The sequence below is a fragment of the Ctenopharyngodon idella genome, chromosome 13 (assembly GCF_019924925.1).
Source record: "Ctenopharyngodon idella isolate HZGC_01 chromosome 13, HZGC01, whole genome shotgun sequence".
NCBI lineage: Eukaryota > Metazoa > Chordata > Actinopteri > Cypriniformes > Xenocyprididae > Ctenopharyngodon > Ctenopharyngodon idella.
The window spans coordinates 22,365,299-22,389,265 of NC_067232.1; the positions used below are offsets into that span (position 1 = coordinate 22,365,299).

The 23,967-nt window shown below is 34.8% G+C and overlaps 1 protein-coding gene across 3 annotated transcripts in view; it reads right to left on the reverse strand.

The window, feature by feature from the left end:
* The window catches only part of LOC127524994 (spectrin beta chain, non-erythrocytic 1-like), a 57,663-nt gene extending 37,739 nt beyond the window's left edge, over positions 1–19,924 (reverse strand). For all 3 annotated transcript variants that reach the window (XM_051917153.1, XM_051917152.1, XM_051917151.1), the window contains exons 1-8: positions 19,255–19,924; positions 15,144–15,212; positions 10,901–11,053; positions 3,482–3,628; positions 2,762–2,953; positions 2,176–2,259; positions 1,703–1,821; positions 54–168 (exon numbers count right to left, since the gene is read on the reverse strand). In XM_051917153.1, coding sequence (XP_051773113.1) covers positions 54–168; positions 1,703–1,821; positions 2,176–2,259; positions 2,762–2,953; positions 3,482–3,628; positions 10,901–11,053; positions 15,144–15,212; positions 19,255–19,725 — 1,350 coding nt within the window. In that variant the 5' untranslated portion in view covers positions 19,726–19,924. The remainder of the gene's footprint in view (positions 1–53; positions 169–1,702; positions 1,822–2,175; positions 2,260–2,761; positions 2,954–3,481; positions 3,629–10,900; positions 11,054–15,143; positions 15,213–19,254) is intronic.
* Positions 19,925–23,967: the final 4,043 nt, after the last annotated feature.

Genomic DNA, 23,967 nt, shown 5'->3' on the forward strand with positions numbered 1-23,967 from the left:
TGTGGGGTTTGAACAGAAATAGGACTGCTGATGGAGCTAAGGAAAATTATTACCATGTTATTGATGGAACAGACGACATTATCTGCCTGCTGGTAGAAGGATGAGACTTCGAGGGCAAGCTGAAGATTCTCGTGATATTCTTTCAAGTGCGACTGGGCCTTTAGCCACCTAGGTATTTGACAAATAATAATGAGAAGGAAAAAAAAATATATAAATATATGTAAATATATATATATACATATATACACACAACAGTTCTTTCTGGTTCTCAAATCTGATTGGCTGAGAGCGGTGCGATATTCTAGTGATAACAGCACTCCTACCTTTTCACCGTTTGTATCACTCCGCTTGAAGCGACGGTCATGGCGGCTGAGCAAATCCACCGTATTTTTATTTTATTTTTTTTTACAAATACTACACTTGTTGTACCACGAACTGTAGTTTTAAGAGTTTTTTTAGGCGAGAATGTAGTTTAGACCTGAAATATGTGACTCATATTTACTCATAGCGCCTATTTAACGATTTGTTTAGACATTTTCGGAGATGCGAGCTCCTGGCCGTCAGCAGCCATTCAGTGCTCGAGTACCCGCCGAGAACAGCTTCATCTCGGCCAGTGCTTCGGGGATTTGCCGCTGACTATTATAGTGGTTAAACATGAGATATAATTCATTTTGGGTACATAAAACGGGCAATCTTTGGTCTTATTAATCTATTACTTGTTCCTGAGCAAATCGAATTGGGCTATGTTAAATTTAATAATTTAATATTAAGGCTATATTTAACTTGCATCCTGTAGAGCACTGCTTTTGTACGTTTGACTGAATTGTACAATTGTGTTTATTTCCTGTTGTCATTTATAATGGCTATTGTTGTTAATTTAAATATTGTTGTTCAATAAATATTATTTTATATAAATATTATGTTTTATTTGCTATTGAGAGAGGGTCTGTTAGTGCGTAATATGGATTGAGTGAAAGTTACATTAATACGCCATTAGATGGCGGCAAACTTTATGAGTGATTGAAATTGAAAGGGACTTTTGTAAACAAAGGACATTGTTTTAGCGCTGTATGTTATGGAACATTTCCTTAACTGTAAAAAGGACAAATACAAAGATCGCTTTCCTCATCGGACATTCAAACAGATTTTTATAATGGATATAATATTATGGACATCGACCTAAAGAATGAATGTTATATCAGACACAGGTAATGCTCGCTCACGATCTCTCTTGCTGTTTCTCAATACTGTACAAAATACAATGAGTTTCAATGAAGCGACTCAACATTCCTTCGTTACTAGTTCTAAAGTGACGTTTTAGAATTAGTAGCGGAGGCTTGATCAAACTGTCAACTTGAGATTTGAATCCGTGGCGGAAGGAAGTAGTTCTGCACAAAAGAGGGTTTTAAAGACACTCTTATTTATTTACACACTTGTGCCGTCGAACTGTTGTATAAATGCAATATCACACTCGTAGCCATGCGATATGGCTGTATATCAGCATGCTGTGATTTCCTACGGCCGAATCACAGCCGTGCTGATATACAGCCAATACGAGTGGCTACGAGTGTGATATTGCTCATTTATATATATATAAAATAATAATCTACTATAATAATTGATTTTAAAACATTTGTACAATAAAAAACGACTCTAAAGGTCTGCAATCATGTTTTTAAGTATTATTATTATGTGCACTAACATTTTGTTGATGTGTTTTCTTCGGGTTGAGATGGTCTTTCCTTCAGTCTTTCCCTGTTTTTCCAGTCTGAGAGCCATATGATTGATCTCCTCATGAAGATTATGATAGAGCTGTTCATCCTGAAAGAAAGTTAAGCAAGATTTCTTGAGCTCTAATGACCTTAGATTTAACCCAGCCACATTTTTACCAGGTGCTTGGATCACATTTTTGCCAATTTTGGTCTAACATTCCCAACCCTAGAAGTACAAATGGCTGTTTCAATTGGCTTGAAGGATGTTAGTGAATCAGTGACATCTGTGAGCAAGTAATAAGTAGAGTAAGCAATGAATAGTGCATAAACGGAAGGTGCAAATCAGAAGCACTTCCTAACATACAGGTTATCTCAAAAAAGCCAATTGTTTTCCAGTACCAATAATTGAGTCCTGCTGATAATTTAGCAGCAATTTCTGCGGCTGTTGTCTGGAATCACCCACCTGTTTCAAATCCAGTATCTTCCTGGTAAGCTGCATCTTGTCAGTGTTTTCCCCAAGGATGTTGGCCAGAGATTGTTCCTGCTCCTGCTGACACATATAAAAGCTTTACAGCCCTGAATTGTTGTAGCCCAGCGATTGTTTTCTTTGAATACGGCTACTGTTGCTCTAAATGAGCTTGGCTACCATGGTGAGACGTAAAACAGACTTGTTAACTAACACCTCGGCTTCTTGGACGTAGATGCAAAGCAGGCAGAAGGTTAATGAGTGAAGAAAAATAGTAAAAATATGAACAAAATCACACAAGGAGCACATATTTCAATGAATTTTTAAAATGTATATGGGTCCATGTTGTGTTGCAAACCATACATTTCATAAATAAATATATTTCAAAGAATAATAAATACTAAAATATATTATTTATCATTTTAATTATATATATATACACACACAAACACACACTAACACAGGATCACTTCCATGTTCTCTTTATAAACCACTAAGATTACTGATTTAGGACAAAATCCAAAAACAATCCCATTCAAAGACTTTGTTAATTAGTATAACTAAACCTAGTGGTGTAATTAACCTTCTCTTTGATCCATGCCTCCAGACGGTCCACCTTCTTGTTAAACTCCTGGAGAGTCTTAGCTCCGCCCATCGCCTTGATTTGATTGGCTGCCGTCTGTTTGAGGGCGTTCCATTGGTCGCGGATCTGACCCAGCTGTTTCTTCACCAGGTCAGACGTCGGGTTAAGCTTGCACATTAATTGCTCTCCCATCTGCACAAACATTCAGCAACATTACATGAGCTACAAAAGAACATTCTGATGATTTACAGTCCGCTAAAACAACAGCTTAATCATATCAGCGGACTTGAAATCCACCCAACTCCGCGTTCCCCTCCTCTTAGACTAACAGGAGTTCCGGTTTTGCAACCCACCAGGGATGTGTGTGAGGAGAGGTTAATTATTTGCAATGTACTATTTCAAAATGTTGGAAAAAAGAGGACAAATTTAGCTGTGCTGGGGGGGGGAATGGCTTTTTTGTCATTTTGGATGTCTCACAAAAAGCTTTTTGAGGTTCAACAGGTCTTGTCACAGTTGAGCTGTTAAAAATTGCTTTGACACGTCAGCATTAAAAAGAAGTTATGATTGTTACCATAACAATTTGTAAATGTTTTGCCGTTTATTTGCAAAAGGGAGAACTTCTTTTGTTGATTTTGGCTGAGGAACCTGTTGAAACCTGACATGCTTAGAATGATGATTCATCCATCTTTTACTGTCCTAATTAAGACGGTTTGTCCTCACCTGGTTGAGTTGTATGACGGTGTTCTCGAAGTCCTTCAAATCTCTCTGGAGGGTTTGACAAACTTCCTCCCAGTCTGTCAGAGGACATTTTTGGACATTACTGCCGTCTCGCAGGTCTCGAAGCTTCGCTCTGATCCACGCCTCAGCCTGTGGGACACAAACACATGACGCTTCCTTTAAAAACTTCCAACTAATTAAAATGGAAGCTCATAAGTGGCTGTTTTAGAACACAAAATTGACAGTAAAGACATTTAGAATGTTGCAAACATTACAAATGTTACATACTTTGTATTTCAAATAAACGCTGTTCTTTTACTGTTTATGTCACTGTTTTCAAGGTTGATAATAATCAGAAATGTTTCTTGAGCAGAAAATCATCATATTATAATGATTTCTGAAGGATCATGTGACACTGAAGACTGGAGTAATGATACTGAAAATTCAGCTTTGATCACAGAAATAAATTACATTTTAAAATATAGGTGCAAGCAGCAATTAAGGGGCCAAGCACAACAGAAGCAAACAAGGAAGCTTGCAGCAGACCAACAATGTCATAATGGACTATGATAGCAACTGAGACAAAGACACTGCATGTCAATTTTGAAGTCAATCAGACCAACAGTACTGTAGTTAGAGCCAATTTCATGGTTTGTTCAATTATAGCGCCACCAAGTGGCACAGTCCCACCGCTTTTTTTGTGTGTGTGTCCTCAGAGTGCCCCCATACATAAGCGTGTCAAATTTGATGAAAATATCTCATTTTGTTTAGGAGTTATAGACATTTATATGTATGAACACACAAAAAAAATTACCCACACATGAATTTGATCGCATTTTTTTGCCGCTTACTATAAAAATTTTGACTTTTGGCCATTAACGTATAGTTAATGTATAGTTATAGTTAAATGTTTCCGATTTTCCTACGGTGGTTTCATCTTTATCGGACTAACGGTTTCTAAGATATTCACGAATGTTGTTTAAACGCTAAATCACAACGTTGCACTAACCATACGGCGAAACCTAGCATGTTTGGTATTGTTGGACTCGGCAAGGATTCAGGAATCCAAGGAGATGACTAACATGAAAATAAGTCAACCACACCCAAAGGGTTAAGCATGTAAATAATTTTTTCACCACTAGGTGGTGCTGGTCCGAAACTTCTCAGACTCCTTCGGGGCATTGTGCCGATGATCCATACCGAGTTTCATAATGGTACATTCATGCGTTCGTAAAAAATACAGCATTTTACTACAAAATTCAAAATGGCCGATGCCCAAAATGGCTGATATGGGAAAATTGGATATCATTTGACTTGGCATGATTTCCTGAATCTAAGGAGATCACTTTTATGATTTTTTGAACAAACCGTTCAAAAGTTATAAGTAAAAATAGGCATTTTGCGAATCTCCGGACCAGTAGGTGGCACTGCGCCAAAAGGCAGCATGTATCCTCAGGTCATGCTTGTGATGACGTACCAAGTTTGGTCTGAATACAATAAAAGGGTTAAGGAGATAGAACCTTACATCTAGTTTCGCAAGCGCTACGTAAAATTCGTTCGCACGTTTTTTGAAAACGGTTTGACAAATCAACTTGCATTCCACAACTTTTGGTCGCCATGGTCCAAAGATGACCTGGTACAATTTATTGAAAATCGGAGCAACGGCCTAGGAGGAGTTCGAAAAAGTTGTTTTTTTGGAAAATTCAAAATGGCGGGAACATTTTCATGACAGAAAATGACGTCATAGAGTGCAATTGAATCGTCTTGATCCAAGGAATTTTTGTTTCTAGCCCTTACGGTTCAAAAGTTATTAGCATAAATATAAGTGCAAGTTTGGACAGTTGGTGGCGCTAGAGTGATTGAGATAGAGACTCCAAATTTGCTATGGTGACAGTTCAGACTGTTCTCTATCAGTGTGCCAAATTTCATAACTTTCCCACAAGCGGTTCAATGGGCACAGACTTCCAGAGCGGAAGAAGAACACCAACGGATACTATAGGTGCCTTCGGTGCTTGGCCCCTAAATATATTCACATAGAAATCAGTTATTTTAAATGGTAATAATATTTCATAATATTACTGTTTTTACTGTAGTTTTGATCAAACAATTGTAGCCTTGGTAAGCAAAAGAGACAAAATCTTACCAGCCCCAAACTTTTGAATGCTAATATTATTAGAGAAACCTGGCCAAAACAAATGGCAATTCCACACAAAATGACCAATTTCTGAACTATTAAGCCTGGGTCACATCACAGAGGATGTTAGTTTCATCCTTTCTGTTTTTTCATAGTATTTTATTGTTAATGCTCGAAACATGAACACATGTTGAGACACTTAAGGCCCATTTTACGCTCGCTTAGCTTTCTGAGAGCACTCTGGAAACACAATATTAAGCAAATAGACTTTAAAGGGATCTTTAAAGCACATGTGTGAAGTCACAGTCGCTCGCTATTATTTCACGCAGAGGAAAGAGAAGCTCCTCTGTGACTTCTTGTTTTTGAAGAAAACAGCGATTACTTGTGTCTCGACTTACAGAAACACTTCAGAAACATCATCGGGTGATTGCTCACTGCTTCTCAGATATCACGTTATGAGCAGAAAAGGTTTCTTTTGGCTGGAGCGCACAGATTGTTGCATAAGGCTTTTGAAACCACCATTTCTGGCCATGTTTGCACTGCGTGAATAGAAAACAGGTGGCCAAGCCCAGATAGGTCCTGGACATGTTTATTTGGTATGAACACAATGTAAGGCCACTGGCGGTCTTCAAAAAGCCCACCCAGGTCACCGCGAATGAAAGGATTGTTAAATGAACTTGTCATTTCTACAAGACTAAACGCAGCGGTTTGCATTGTGAGCCAATAAAACCAACAAATCGGGCTAAATATAAGGAGACGGCTTAGGATAAGTATTAGTGCTGCTGGCTACAGAAACCATCACTATTGCTAGAGCGCATATTAAATATTAATCTTCGCCTCATAATTCGTCCCGCACCGACAGATGTGATTGATTGCTGAGGAGACGTCAGTTTTGCTTTTCACATTTTTTTGAAATTTGTGGTCTTAAGAGTACAAAGCCAAATCAAAAACACAGGAGATTCACATCACATGTGGACAAAACAAAACACCCAACCACAATGCTTGGCAAGATCTCACAGTGCAGATAAAAAATAATATGATGTCACTTCTAATAAAAGATCAGCCATTATTTTTAATGGCTTCCCACAGGCTCAAAGGTATTTCTATATTGGAGACCTGTGTAAACAGCTCTATCGCCTCGTTTCTACCCCACCGATGACTTCATACAGGAGGCCAATGCCTTTGTTTCTTCCGCTTCCCTTTAGAACAATAGTCTGTTTTTCAAAAAATAACATTCTGTAAATCATACCGAATGTTGTGGTGAAATTATACTGCGATAGATGTCATCAGCGCGCCTGAGGTCATATACTTTCTTCTTTAAGTAAATTAGCAAAAGGAGTTCCTGTACTGTGAACTGATATCTAACAAGAGGTTGTTTAGTTAGGAAATGTTTGATATGAAGTGAAAACACTTCCTCATACTTGGGGAGAGGTGTGCTGTTAGCTTACTAAGCAATCAGGTGCACGATTTTCACTTGAAACGGGCCAAAATAATCCCACATACTTATACTAGTGTTCAAAAGTTTAGTGTCGGTAAGATGTTTTTGAAAAAAGTCTCTTCTGCTCACCAAGGCTGCAACACTTTACACTTTAAAAGTGTAAAAAAAAACATAATGGAGATATAATTATTAATTTTGAAGTTTTATTAAGTGTTAACAATGAGATTGTGTGGTTTTATAATCAATTAACACTGCTTTTGTCATTTTTTACAAGATGGACAAATTTGTCACCAAAAAATCATTCGGTTTAACCAAAATTTCGGTTTTACCGAATGACACTTTTGGTTATACCAAATGACGAATTTTCAAACAATGCTAACAGGCTGATATCTAGCTAAAAAGGCAATCAAAATTTTATATTTAGTACAAGTTTTTAAAATATTACAACATTTTCCATGTTTTATAGCGGTTGTACCGAATGACCTGATGTTTCGGGACATGCGTATGAACAAGTGAAAACATGAATTTTTCAAATAGTTAAAAGAGAATTAGTTACTTTGCTTCATGAACATGTGGTCCTTTGCAGGTGTCTGAATAATGTCACATGATATTGACCACATGACTTGATCCAAAATGGTCCCTTTATATTGGTTACTCCGAATGACATCAATAAAATTCATTTTTCGGACATTCTTTCTCATAACAAAGCAACGACTTCTACACATAATTTTAATACCATTTTGCACTATGTTGATATATGATGATATAAAATCATGCCAGAATAAAAAATATATACATTTATTACATTTTAATCGAAAAATTAAATGGCTGTATTGGCCTTTGGACGGTTAAACCGAATGACCTTTTGACACTTCAAAATCTTTAAAATACCTTTATATGTAGCAAAATATAATTAAAACCTTTCGGATTCAATAAAAGAGATCTAGCTGATTTTTTATTATTATTAAGGCCAAAAACATGACCCATCATGTCATTAACCCTTGTTCAAAAATACAGTAAAATCCGTAATATTGTGAAATATTATTATAATTTAAAATAACTGTTTTCTGTTTGAATATATAGTAAAATGTAATTTATTCCTCTGATCAAAGCTGAATTTTCAGCATCATTACCCTTCAGAAATCATTCTAATATGCTGATTTGCTGCTCAAGAAACATTTTTTATTATTATCATCACGTTGAAAACAGTTTCATATTCTTCACTGGGGAAACTGATACATTTTTGTTCAAGGACAGAAACATTTGAAAAGAACAGCATTTATTTGAAACAGAAATCTTTTGTAACATGTATTCACTGCCACTCTAGATCAATTTAATGCATCTTTTCTGATTAAAAGTATTAATTTCTTTCATTAAAAAAAAAAAGGCCTGTCCTTTAATCAGAGTAGATGCCATACTTAGTTTGAATCTAAATCTAGTTTCATTTAATTGGTATATAAATTTAGAATTAACCCACTTTTTTAAGTGGATCCCTACAGAATACACAATATTATGCTTTCTACATTATAAAGGGTTTTACGAGGCAATCTTAAAGAGCGCTGGAGGAAGTGTTGACTTTCACCTCTATAATTTTCCTTCATTTGGGATTTCTTAAACGGAGGCCCGTTTCCACATCCTCGCCTCTATAATGCCACACTAACACAGATTAATCAGTGCTATCAGTCAACTGAATCGCCCATAAAGAGATGGAGGGTTTGCCCAACACGAATGTAAGAATAAATATACGTCCAAAGGCCATTTCCTAAACAAATGGCAGCGGTTCTTCAGCCTATTAACATTAACGACGTGTTGCGCTCATCCGTCGTCTAAAACACTGTGCTGCCCACTTCACTTTAACTCAGTAAATCTCACGGTTTACATGGGCTGTTGACAGTCGGACCAGAGAGAAGCAGCTGCGTCCTGAAGCAAATATCCCCAAAAAATGCCCTTGTATGTCAGAGCGAGCGTGGCGATGGGATAACGCGAGCACTTGAGCGGCTCGGTTTAGCCTCAGAAGGCCAGAGGCGTGAACAGACAGGGCCAAACAATGATCTCATCCCAAAATAATTGCTCCTCTTGTGGCTGTTCTCTTCCCTCCCACTCCCCTGTGCTGCCCGCACTCCAACTTCAGACAAAAAGAAGCAAAGAAACGAAACAGAGGGGCTAGAACAGGGTCAGAGGGCCAGGACGGTCTGTTTCCACCTTTATCTCCACTGCTTTTTCTTTTTTGTCTGTAAACTGCAAGTGTAATTTTCCACTTTAGTGATGCAACCACTCAACCAATTTACTACTTTTGACATCAGTTTAGTGGGGAAAAAACAAAAAAACTGAGCAAAAACTGGTCTACCTCTTCAAAGAGACACAAAGACAAATATTCTGATTTAAAGCGAAATGCTTTTGCTCTGTTATTAACTTTCAACAACATGTCCAGATTTCACCCCAAAATCAACAAGAATGAAATAAGAAATTATATTTTGTATAAAGAAAATGAAGCATACTTTTAGGCCCCTTTATATATAATAATTATATATATATATATATATATATGAATAAAAGGGCCTAAAAGTATGTTTCATTTTCTTGTCATATAGTGATGTCATATATATTAAAAAATTATATATATTATATATACACACACTTTTTAACATTATAAATTGGTCATTTCACAATGCATAATATAATATATTTTATAAAATTATATAATATATATATGTATATATATATATATAATTTATATTTTTATAATTTTTATAATTTTTTATATGTGAAATTATCAATTCATAATGTTCAAAATGTTGGATGTTATTTAAGATTTTTAGGCCCCTTTATATATAATAATTTATATATATTTATATACATATATATATATATATATATATATATTATAAATGAGCCTAAAAGTATGCATTTTCTTTCATATAGTGATGTCATATAAATATAAATTATATATATTATAATACATGGTTTTTTTAATAATTATAAATTGATAATTTCACAGTGCAAAGTGTATATATTTTATAAAATTATATATATATATATATATATATATATATATATAATAAAAAATATTTATAAAATTATTAATTATAAATATTAAAAATATATTTTTTATATTTAAAAAATATATATATATATATATATATAATATTATATATATTATATTATATATATTTTATATTTTTGTAATTTTTTCATATTTTATACATGGTAAAATTATCAATTTCTAATGTTACAAAAAGTATGGATGTTATTTAAAATTTTTAGGACCCTTTATAAATAATAATATATATAATTTTCTATTTTGTAATTTTTTTATTTTTAAAATTGTCAATTTCTAATGTTACAGAGAGTATGGATGTTATTTAAAATTTATATTTATTATAAAATATATTTTACATATACAAATACCATTAAAAATTGTTTTATTCCTGTGATCAAAGCATCATTACTCCAGTCTTCAGTGTCACATGATCCTTCAGAAATCATTATAATATGCTGATTTGTGTTGATATTTATATCTATATTATGCTTGCATAATTTGCACTGCTTAATTAAATACTAATTTAGGTTGATTTGAATTAAATAATTATTGTTGTGTTAAAATAAATTGTTACAATAAAAAAAATATATATTTTTATGCAAAAATACAAAATGTTTTCCAATTGAGTTTGGTGTGAAATGTGACCTTTTCACTGTATATAGCATTCTTGCAGCTCAAAATGTGTTAGCAGCTCCAAAAACATGGGTTTGATTTCCAGGAATGCATAAAATGTATAAAAAAATAATAATTATTTTTAAAATTCATGCCTTGAATCCAGATCCGGATCATCGCCAGAGTCAGTGATCATACCTGAGTGATCTCCATGTTAAACAGGGCGTTTTGTTGGGTAAAACTGTGGTCATTCTGCACCGATGAGACTTTTGAAACCAAACACATGTCCTTGTGCTCACAGGATGGACCGTCCATCGCGTCCCTCCTCGTTTGGGTTTTGAGTATGTGAGTCTGTGTGGAAAATAAATGAAAATGTCACTTATTCATGGGGAAAAGTGGTCATATATATGAGTTAAATCATCTGAACACTCTGTGCTGGTGGGCCTGAGAGCTTGTGTGACGTCATTGTGAGTTTATATTGAGAGTAAGACGCTTACACAATGGAAGGGCTGCGAAACAAGTCCGGGCAAGACACAAGGTCATTTCAGATCACTGGGACGCAAAACCACAAAGTGAATTCCCACAGTGATTGAGTCATTGATGACTACGAGTGAGGAAGAGCATTCATGTTTAAATATGTGGCAAATTATTCACAAGAACACACAGAAAAGAATGAGAAAATTAAACTACTATGCGTTTAAAATGTCTGTTCGATTCAGTATATCTACAACTGGAAAAAATACATTTATATAATTAAATACAAAATACATCAAAAATTTAAACTATAAACCAACAAAACCATAGAGTCTCAGTGATGTCATGCAACACCAGGGTTGATTATGAAGTGTTTGTTCAGATCACTAACACATGTGCAACAGTAATAGTGATATAGCGATTTGCTCTAGGATATTGATCATCCAATCAAATGGTGTCTAATTAGGGTCTCTTGACGGATTGGAGCTGTAAACATTTGCTGTGAATCAGCATGTAAAACTGTCGTTTACAACACAGAAAGCATTGCAAACACATGTCAGACAGTCTTATATAACCAAAAGCCACCGTCAGCACAACCGCTGACGATACTGGTGCTGAGGACACATTTAAAGTGCTCGAACAATTTCACGAAGCGAATAAAGTCAGGAAACATCTGTGCCGATGTTGGGAAAGGGCGGCCCATTAATTTATCATATCATCACAATCAGAGATAAAAGATGAGGTCACGTGTTTGTTTCCTAAAAACGTTGTACTGCAAAAAAATCATCTTTATCAGTATCTTTGTCTTGTTTTTCATTATTAAATATCTTTTATACAAGATACTTTTACTTCAGATGTTAATAAAACCACTCAACAATTTGATTATTCTTATTACAATAATTATTAAATAAATATATTAGTTAAAATTATATTAGTTAATTATTCAAATAAATATTTATATATATATATATATATACTTTTAACTATAAGTATACTACATTGCATTATATTTATATTAAATGTATATATTACAGTGTTATATTATATTTTTGATATATTTATAAATACATGTCAAGTTATATAGATACATATAATTATAGAATTTTAAATAATATATATATTTAAAAGAAAAAATATATAAATTTTATATTTAAAAGTATAACAACATTATATTATAATTAAGTGTTATTATATTAAGTTTTATTCTTGTTTTAAGCAATATATTTTTTTGATAAATGCTTTAAAAATAGTCATAAATTCAATAAAATGTTGTTTCTTGTTTTAAGCAAATAAAAAGTGAGAGTTATGCCAATATTTTTGCCAATATGGCAATATTTTAAGAAAAATACACAAACACACGTATCTATCTGAAGCAATTTTGCTGTTCAAGTTGTTTTATGGATGTTTAGATATTTTTATATTATATTTTTAACCATATGTAAAGTAATTCTTATAATAACTATTATAAATATATTTCTATATATTATTTTATGTTATTAAATTGTTTATTCTTGTTTTAAGCAATATTTTTAAATAATGTTTTTTTTTTTAAAATGGCCGGAAATCCATATTTTTCTTAATATTGTAAGAAAAATACACATAAACATACACATAACAACTGTGAATATCTGAAGCAATGTTGCTATTCAAGTTGTTTTATGGATGTTTAGATATTTTTATATTATATTTTTTGATATATATTTTTTTAACCATATGTAAAGTAATTCTTATAATAATTATTATAAATAAATATATATATTTAAAAATCATATTAAAATAAAAATTGTATTATATTATTAAATTGTTTATTCTTGTTTTAAGCAATATTTTTTATGTTTTTTTTTTAAATGGTCTTAAATCCAATAAGCAAAATTTGTTCGTTTTAAGCAAATAAAAGAATGTGAAAGTTATACACTCCACATATACAATAAAAATACACTTAATTAAACATAGATGAAACACGTCAGAATATCTTAAGCAATGTTGCTTCTCAAGTTGATTTATGGACGTTTACATATTTCTACTGAAAAACAAGACAAAAGCACTGATAAAGAAAATGATTTTTGCAGTGTAAATCTAAACTGTGTCCATCACTCTGCGTCGTGTCCATGTCCAGTGATTCCGAGTGTCATCCCATCCTGTATGACCTCATGTTTTCCACATGGCGGCAGTGAGGAAAGATTCCCGATGCGCTCAGCCTGGTCACACACGGATCGCAGGATGACTCCAGCCTCGGCCCAGAGGCGCTCAGGCTGCGACCAGTTTGTTTTGAGTGCCGGTTTCCCTTAATGCTGCAAGTAAACATTTATTTCACAGGCATCATGCCTCTCAAACAACAGCGTCGAGCGCAGGTGGCCGCGACCGCAGCCGCCGTCTCATCAAAGGGCGGTCCGCGTTTTAAGGGCCTCGACTCACATTAACCCAAAACGGCTGTAAAAGTTTCACCGCTGCTTTTTCCTCTGCAAAACCCAACTGAACACTTAAAATAATAAGTCGTTTAGGCTTGGCCCGCTGCGCCACTGACATCACTTCCTAAATTCCAAGAGCCCATTATCTTATATACATCTGGCTACGGCTGAACACAAACCACTCAAGAGGGAATTCACGGACAAAACGTAATTCTGCTGCACAGAGGTTTGGGGTCAGGCGTGTGTGAGAGACATTTTTACAACGGAAGAGGAACAAGAAATACAAGATCTGCAAACCGATACAGCGATATAGTTACAATACCATTGGCTTACTGTTTAAAAGTCTGTATAGACTAATTATTCATTTTCGCCATTTTCGATATAAATGTTTGAGCTCAGTGAAGATATTTGCTTCTTTAAGAGCCAAAAGTCTTGCGATTGGAAACAGAAACAGCAGCAAAAAAGGGTTATTATATTTAACTAAAACTAACTGAAATACAATAAATATTAACTGAAAATAAAATATAACTTTTATACTTTAAATTTTATTTCAGCTACTTGCCAAAGCAACATTTCTCATTTTATTTTATTTTCATTTAGTTTATCTCGATGTTTAAAATAAATAACTAATCAAAGTGACAAAAACACACAACAAAATTATATAAAAATAAAAACTAATAAAAAAATATTATCTCACTGATAACAAAATAAAATTGGTGTGAATGATGCAATCAAATTTAAACTTTATTATATTTGTGACTATAGAATAACACGAGGCGCGTCACACGCGCAATATGGCGGAATAAGTCCCGCCTTCTAAATAAGATCCAATCACCGATTGGTAAAGTCATCGCGGTTTCTATAGAAACAGTCAGACGCGCGCTTCCTATAGAGACGCGCACTTAGGACTGCGCATGCGCATTAGCTTGATCCAGTCTGAAAAATACAGTTTTTTGTCATGATTTGAGCGTTTAGAAACAAAATTTAAGAGGCAGTTGTTGTCAGATTTCATTGGTGATTTCAAATATGAAATTTAATCGAAAGCTTGGTGAACAGCTTTGGAGAATTTGAAGTTTCCCCATTTAAAGCGATAGAAGCTGCCCTTGCATGTCCGAAAGGCGTTTCTAAGATGGCCGCCGAGTGAAATGACTCGTCTTAAAAGGACTTTGGTCGTGTATATATCAGATTATTTTCCAAAAACTTAAAATACATTGTTTTCATAATAAAATAAAGTGAATATTTTTATAATAATAGTTCACTTGTAAAAGAATTTGAAATACACAAATTTCTTGCTTCAAATCAAAATGTTTGTTGTGATTTATCTCAGAGCTGGTTGGTTTGGTTTGTGGCTTTAATGAAGATCCCTATGATGAAAATGAATATGAAAAAAGGCCTTGCTTGTTTTTCCATCGCTTTGGACATAAGAATCTGCTAAAAGCATAAATGTAAAATCAAAGACTAACTGAAAAAGAAAAGAACCCGAATGATGAAAACATCACATCTTGTGCTGTCCGTCACTTCAGATTAGTGTTATTAATCTGGTGAATCATAAGGTTTACCTGTGGAGAAGAGGAGAGTTTCTCTCGGTCACCGCTGCGCTGCTTTTCAGCATCTTTACACAGCAACACCTAAACAAAGACACAAACAACGAGCTCTTATGATCCAGAATGATCATGTGAGATAGACAATAGTGTAATTTTGGTTTTCATGAGCAAAACCGATTATTTGTAGGTTTTTAACACACTAACATACAATAAAACATAGCATGCATATATATATTTATTTATTTTAAAGCAACCTTGAGCATATGTAAAGGTGATATATAGTATAGAGTAAATTAAACATTTATTACTATTATTATGTTTTATTGTTCTTAATAAAATAATGTATTATATTGTTGTATTATTATATTATATTTAGTGCTGTCAAATCGATAATTGCATCTAACAAAAATTTGTAAATATATCATATATGTGCGTATACATGTGTCTAAATTAGCACATTAACGCATGTGATAATTTTTTTCAGTTTAATCGCATTAAAAATATTTAACGCAATTAACGCAGCATCCGTTTTTTCTGTCATAATTTGGCTAGCGTTACATTATATGATCATGCTCTTACTCACACAAATGCTTTTAAACTATTCAAGCGCCACAAGACAAACGAGAACGCGCTGTCTGTGAATGTCGTGTCATGTGACACACGCACGGCTCATGTGCACAGAAAGACGCGCGCCAGTATCGAGTCCTCTTTCGCGCTTGAACAAACAATAACACACAGAATTATGCCAAAATGCCCGTTTTGTGGAGTATCCTCATAAGAGCAGTCTTAAATGAGTTAAATAATGTCTTAAATGAACTTAAAGAGTTGTGAGAAAATGAGATGCGTGTCAGATCCGCGTCATGTTCGGCAGCGGCAGCTCTTAAAGTTACAGCAGCCTAATAAACCAGTTGCTGTGATGTCTGTCATTAATGTTCATCAAAGAACAAAGATAATACAGAAAAATGTAGCTTTAATAAGGATTAATCTATATTTCATTTATTATTCAAGCAGTGAAGACTGTGTTTGATAACTTTATTCAATTTCTGTATATTTCCTACCTGTTAGACAGGTAAACATGACATTTATTATAATGGGCTTATGTGAAGATTGTTTTAAGTTCACTTAAATTAAAAGTTATTGTTTTAAAGCCTAATAAACGTTGAAATTGATAGCTTTCAGTTATACTGTAATGTTGAATGTCATCAGTAACAGTATTAAGTATCAGTGATACTGACCTTCATTCATAAAAAAGATGCCATTAAACAACTATTTAAAATATACTGCCTTTAAGTTATTTCTTTGGAGAGTAACTTAAATTATGACAATATAAAAATATTAAAAACTCCAATGTTTTTAATCACGATTACAGAAAAAAATGTGATTAATTAGTTTTTTTAATCGATTGACGGCACTAATATATATATATATATATAATAGGGGTGTAATGGTACATGTATTCGTCCCGAACCGTACAGTACGTACGTCACGGTTTGGTTCATGCAGTTAGACGATGAATACAGTCAGTCACAGGTGATTCACACTCCAATCCAGAAGGGGGCGCGTACGTTAATGTAGCGCTGTTTGCCATCCGCCACGACAGCAAAAAGCGCAGAATAAGAAGAACAGATGATCTATGCAGATATATGTTTACATGTAATCTCTCAACCAATGTTTCAACCGCGGAAAGACATCAACAAAACAGCTTGAGAATAATATCTCACGTAGCATTACATTTACCTCAGGCAAGTCATTCAGTGTCCACAGCACTAAAGAAATGAACTCTAGAGGGAGCATTTCACTAAATACATGCACTGTATAAGCTTATATATTCATTATATTTACTTTACCTGTTAATAATGTCTTTATTTAATATATGTTTAAATAAATTTGTCATGAAAACAAGTTATGACAGTAACTGTGTAAATGATTATACTTCCAATAATAATTCCAACCCTACCTGTACCGTGACCGAGGTACACCGAACCATCATGTTTGTGTACCATTACACCCCTAATATACATATATATATATATATATATACACACACACACTTTTATGTTAGATGCGATTAATTGATTTGAAAGCACTTATATTATGTTACAATGTATTATATTAATATAAGAACGACCCAAAAACTAAGAAATCCTTAAAATTTCAAAACATTTCAAAACTTTTCACTCACACTGATACTGACAACACAATTTGTAATGAAATAAAAATTTGAAGAAAAAAAATAGGATCATTTTTACAAGTGTTATTCGACTTTTGGACCCCGCATATTTTATATAGTATGAACATACAGAAGCGTTTCTGAAAGGTGTCCCCTGCTGACCCATTGACATTAAACCAAACCTGACCGAACACACTGAATCCTGAAAGTGGACTGTAATAGAATGGAGCCTTTGAGCCGAAGCTCTGACATCATCTGAACTCGAGCAGTCATTCCAGGAAGAGCAGCGTTACATAATAAACACATCATCTGAACCACACAGATCCTGAGCACACAACCACACTCTTCTCCTGCATTTTCCAGCTTGTATAAGATACAAAACAAGACGTGCCTATCAGCTCATGTGGACTTGCATGAACTAATATTAAAGCTGAAAGAGTGATGACTTCATCAGCCTGGACGAGATCTGCTTCAATGGTATATTTGTGTGCCGTTTCCATGACATCTCATTATGTTTTGATTACGGAAGCTTTTGCTAAACAATGACAGCATGCGGAGGCTCCAAAAACAAGATTCCTCAACACCAGGACAGGCAATGGTTTCGGCCTGATTTGAATATTTACTAGTTTTTTTCTAATCGCTCATTAATTTAATGATCTATATCAAAACTGATTTGTTGATTGTGCATTTTTTGTCTTAATATTAACCCTAATAATAGACAGTTAAAATATATTAAAAAAAGTTTTCTACTCATACACTCAATCATTCATTTATTATGTATAAAGCATTTGTTTATAAAGAATATCACATGCTTTGTAAATAAAACAAATGATGATTAATAATGATGAAATGAGCATGAATTTCATCCTTAAAAAAAAAAAACACAAAAAACATTGTTGTTCCGAATACTATTAGTTATTTTTTTTACTTACACATTATGTAATTTTATATTGCCCTAAAAAAACAGATTTGTTGTTTGTGCATTTTCATCTTAATATTAAATTAATATTAAAAATTCATCCTAATAATAAACATTCATTCATTTATTGCACTTACTAACGAATATTATATACTTTATAAATAAAATATATGCTAATTCCATCATTAATAATTATAAAATGAGAATGTGTTTTACCCTTTTAAAAAAAATGTACATTGTTTTCCGGATATCAACGGTTATTATTTTTCTTACACACAATCTAAAAAATGCTGGATTAAAAACAACCCAAGCTGGGTTGAAAATGGACAAACCCAGCGGTTGGGTTAAATGTTTGACCAACCTGCTGGGTAGTTTTATTTAACTCAACTATTGATTAAAAATTACTGTATTTCTCGCTTAAAATGAACTCAAATTATGTTGGAAATTAACATTTATTAATATGTTTAATAAATGAACATTGTTTAATGAATAATAATTAAACAATAAACATTAAACTGCTTATTAATAAATGTTCACATTTTGATTATTATTGTTTCCTCTAGTAATTAAGTGTTTGATTTTTAATTTCCAACATATTTTGGGTTCATTTTAAGCCAGACATATAGTCATTTTTAAACAATAGTTGAGTTAAATAAAACTACCCAGCACGTTGGTCAAACATTTAACCCAACCGCTGGGTTTGTCCATTTTCAACCCAACTTGGGTTGTTTTTAAAACAGCATTTTTTATTTAGGGTGCATTATATAATATTATATTGACGTAAATAGATCGAAAGCATTTTTGTTTAATATCTTAAACCTCTTTGTACACCTGCATTAAAAAACTTTTTACTTCAGCCTTACACAAATGTATAATATAATTCTGATAATTGTCATTTGACTACTTTGCGGGCAAATTTCATTTGCATATTTTCAGTTTCTTCAGTTTGACTTTTCTGAATGTACAGCAAGTTCTTCTTTAAGACACATTTTTACAGATAAATCAAATACAGGAATACAAAACAAAGCGTTTCTTACCTTCAAATGCGAGTTGGGTTTATTCTCACAGCTGACACCCACTATTTTAGGCACTTGTGTGTTGGAAGTTGTGATGTTATTGTTGTTGTTGTTATTAATATTCTCCGAGTTCGTTCTTATCTTCTTCAGCTCCATCCCTGGAGTCAGTCTGTCCTTCGCAGCCTCCATTCGGCTGGAGATGGTGATCTTGCGAATGGATCTGGACGCAGCGTTCGGAGAGACTGTGTTTCTGTTCAGGTGGTCGTCTTCATGCGGATGCTTCGCCGGGACTGTCGCGGGTCCGCAGCGTCGATCACGGCCGAGATAAAGAGACACCTGTTCGTTCAGGTGCCTCAGTTTGCAGTTGTCCGAGAACGTCCGGTTTGGCAGGTAACCATCTGGAACCAAGTCCGAGCACTTCGGCACGGCTGGCGCTGAGAGTTTGGTCCCGATGGTGAAAGGCTGGATTTTCCTCACAATACTCTCCGACATGGTTTAGTTCAGTACGTGAATTTGGTGTCTAAATTAAAAAAATAAGAAGTCCGAAGTCCAAGAAATGCACGAAATCTAGTTGTCCACCTTCTTGTGCATGTTGAGAATGCACAAGACGCAGCCCAGGATGGCCTCCTTGGACTCCTGGGAACTGAGCCGGTCCCAGATGTGGCGCAGCACGGTGCCGAGGTGGCCAGCAGCCGCCGTGAGGCTTCTGCGGAGGAGCTGCGCGGCTGAGGCTGCTAATCTGCTACTGAAGAGACTGACAACCAGAGAGCGCAGCAAGAGGAAAACGGCTGGCATGCTGCCTGACTGCAAAGAGAGAGAGAGAGAGAGAGAGAGGGAAGGAGGAGGGGAAGCTTTCGTGAATGAGGGATGAAGTCACTGGACTTCTGTCAGAGCATGTGCAAAGCGCAGGCGGGAGGTTGTAAAGTCTGGCTGTCAAAACTTCCTCTCTGACTGAGAACAGAGGAGCCTGGCGATAAGAGCGGGACGGCGGAGACGGCAGGAGACCCCTGGGTGACCCTCGCGGGCAGACAGAAGCGCTTACCTTCGAAACGTACTGTAAATATTTAAAAATAGCAGATCGGCATGTTTTCCCAATCTTCGCATTCCAGAGATGAGAGAAGACTCTTGGTTTCAGTTAAATTCGGAGCATAAATAAGCTTCTGATGTGCGCTGAAAAGATCTGCAAAGAAGATAAACGCTGGGGTTGTGCTCGCGTCGCTGTCTGCTCTCAAATGAAGCTCTTCAGACTTTCTCCTCACGTCTTTGTTCTGGGCCTCCAACAGTTGTCTCAACAGGTTTCCTGCCCAATGAAAGTGCACAAGCTAAATTAAGCAGAGGAATGACATGTGTTCTGAACAAATGATGCCTTCAGGACTGACCTTTCACCCTTGTGACTACAGTGATGTAAGGGCACGTGTGGAGCTGACTAGTCACATTTGAACAGCAGAGAAAACAACATGGAGTGAGAACGCAGACCTGACGGGGTGAAAGCCTGTGACAGAGGAAAGTTGTTTAAGAATGCTTGTTTTAAGTATTAAACTCTGCACATCTTGCTACCACATAGCCACACATTACAAACCACTCTGAAGATCTTAGCAACTACATGGAAATAGGGTTGCCAACCGTTCCGTATATTACGGAATCGTCCCGTATTTAAGGCATCAATGAAGCGTTCCTTATGAACGGCATACGGAACGCAGTTTGTCTCCTCTGCCGGCTGGTCGCTCCTACTTCACGGGGCTCTACGCTAACAAAAAAATTTAGGAGCAAATTAAAAAATTTAGGAGCACTTTCCGATCAATAACAGACATTAACTTTCCCATTACAGGGTGATATTTTCCCCTTTAAATTAATTTCCAGGGGCATTTTTACCATTATAAGAGCATTTTTTTCTAAACTTATTAAATGTATGCATCATATTTCGTCAGTTTCTTAAATTAAAATAGAAAATTTGTTTTTAAATGTTAAACAAATAAATCAGTTAGAACAATAACACCCAATGAGACTGTTACCAATCAAAAGAAATCATCAAAAAATCCATCTTTGCACTGCAGAAGTGGCACAGAAAGTATTATTTTAGACATATTTATAGACTGTTTCATGCAGCTCATTTGTAAATATAATTTTTTGAATTTAGAAATATGTAAAAAATGAAACTTTAAAAGTTGGATATTTAAGTAAAAACAGTCTATGTAAAGTGTAAATATGAAAATAAAACCACCTGTAGGTGGCGGCAAATCTTAACGTGCGAGTCATTCATTCAGTCATTCAAAACGCAGATTCATTCAAAACCACCGTTTCTTGGAGATGCGCAACAGTTCTGGTGTGGCTTTGTTTGAAACTATTTTCACGAAATAGAGCTAAAACAGACAGTATTGTGGCTAAAATGTTAAGTCACTTAAAGGAACACTCCACTTTTTTTGAAAATAGGCTCATTTTCCAACTCCCCTACAACAGTTTTCGAATCCATTCAGCCGATCTCCGGGTCTGGCGGTACCACTTTTAGCATAGCTTAGCATAGTTCATTGAATCTGATTAGACCGTTAGCATCTCGCTCAAAAATGACCAAAGAGTTTCGATATTTTTCCTATTTAAAACTTGACTCTTCTGTAGTTACATCGTGTACTAAGACTGACGGAAAATTAAAAGTTGTGATTTTCTAGGCCGATATGCTAGGAACTATACTCTCATTCCGGCGTAATGATCAAGGAACTTTGCTGCGTACCATGGCTGCAGCAGGCGCAATGATATTACGCACGCCTGTGACCCACTGCTTGCACAGGGATGCCTTGAACCATTGAACATTTGTGAGAGACGTGCGTAATATCATTGCGCCTGCTGCAGCCATGGTACGGCAGCAAAGTTCCTTGATTACGCCGGAATGAGAGTATAGTTCCTAGTCATATCGCCCTAGAAAATCGCAACTTTTCATTTCCTGTCGGTCTTAGTACACGATGTAACTACAGAAGAGTCAAGTTTTAAATAGGAAAATATTGAAACTCTTTGGTCATTTTTAACGAGATGCTAACGGTCTAATCAGATTCAATGAACTATGCTAAGCTATGCTAAAAGTGGTACTGCCAGACCCGGAGATCGGCTGAATGGATTCGAAAACGGTAAAACTCAACTGTTTAACTCTAGGGGAGCTGGAAAATGAGCCTATTTTCAAAATAAGTGGAGTGTTCCTTTAATATCAACTTGTTTATTGGACTTGTTGGTTGCAACAACATTTAGTTCAAACTTTTAAGTGCCATTGTTTAAAAAATGCTATGTAGGCCTATCTTCCTGACAATTTATTTATTTTATTTTTAAAGTTTATGGTTTTGAATAGGGGTTGATGTTTATTATCCATTGGTGTAGCAATATAGAAAATGGGTAAAATTCAACAATTTGAACATGAAGCCACATTATATCTATGGATTGAACCATATTATAGGGCCTTTAAAATGAAGATTACAAAAGAAAAGTTTATTAAGAATGAGAATATAGACGGACATTGAGATATCTTTAATATTTTTAGAATTACAGACACACTAACTTTGGAAAAACCATAAACCATTAACCATATTGGGTCTTAAAAATTAGGGAAAGAAAAGTTTGTTAAGAATTAGAAACTAAAAGGATATTAAGATATCTGTAATATGAGTTACAGAAATGCAAACTTTGGGCGAAAAACACAAGAAGTGCTTTTTGCCATGCATTTTTGAACTGTTGGCATATAATGCAACAAAGATTACTAAAGTCAACAGATTTAACTAACAGGCCTACTAATCTCTGTGTAAAAATAAAATAATGATGTTGTTGTTCTAAAGTCATTTTACCCCCCTGCAATCTGACTCCAAATCTCAGGTGAAAATTGTAATTCTGACCCCCCTCTACAAAATATTGGATTACTCAGTAAATATACATCCATTACATTTAATATTTTGGCTTTCTTCTTCATTTATGTTTGTCTTCAGAAAAAAAAAAAAAAAGAAAATTGAGCAGGGAAAGTTTCTGAAATTTGGTTGATTTTGACACGTAATTACCCAAATGTGTTTATGTCTGAGAACCTTTTATACATCTTTTATACACATTACTTAACTGCAGATACTGAAATGACATACACTGTGTGGTACAGTACAAATATTTTGAGTGTCCCTTATTTTCCTATAAAGAAACACGATTGTCCCTTATTTTCCTTTCCAGAAGTTGGCAACCCTACATGGAAATGACCTGCAATCACCAAGAACATGCACTAGCAACTATACTCAAAACACCTTCAAATTGCAAAGCAAGGCCCCAGCAACACCTAAAATCATTCAAATCACCCTAGTAACCCCAAAACACCTTATTCTGCCTAGCAACGACCTAGAACACTCTAGGAATGCACTCAAAAAAGCAAAGCACCCCAGATACTGCATATTAGCAATGCCCTATCAACAACCTAGAACACTCTAGCTAGCAATTCCCTAACATCATCCAGATTACACTAGCAATAGCATAGCAACACCCTAGCAACCTCCTAAAACAGTGTTTTCCAACATGGGGATTTACGAGGGGTCGCCAACCTCACTTTAGTTTGAGGGTTAAGGATTTTGTTTGTTTGTTTGTTTATTTGAGGGTTAAGGATGAAACGGTTAGCTACCAGTTTGACTATAAACCGACGGATACTAAGATACATCGTTATATCGAGATATCGCGATATAAAAACGCGACGATATGTATCGTTGATGTAAACGATATGACTCGCAA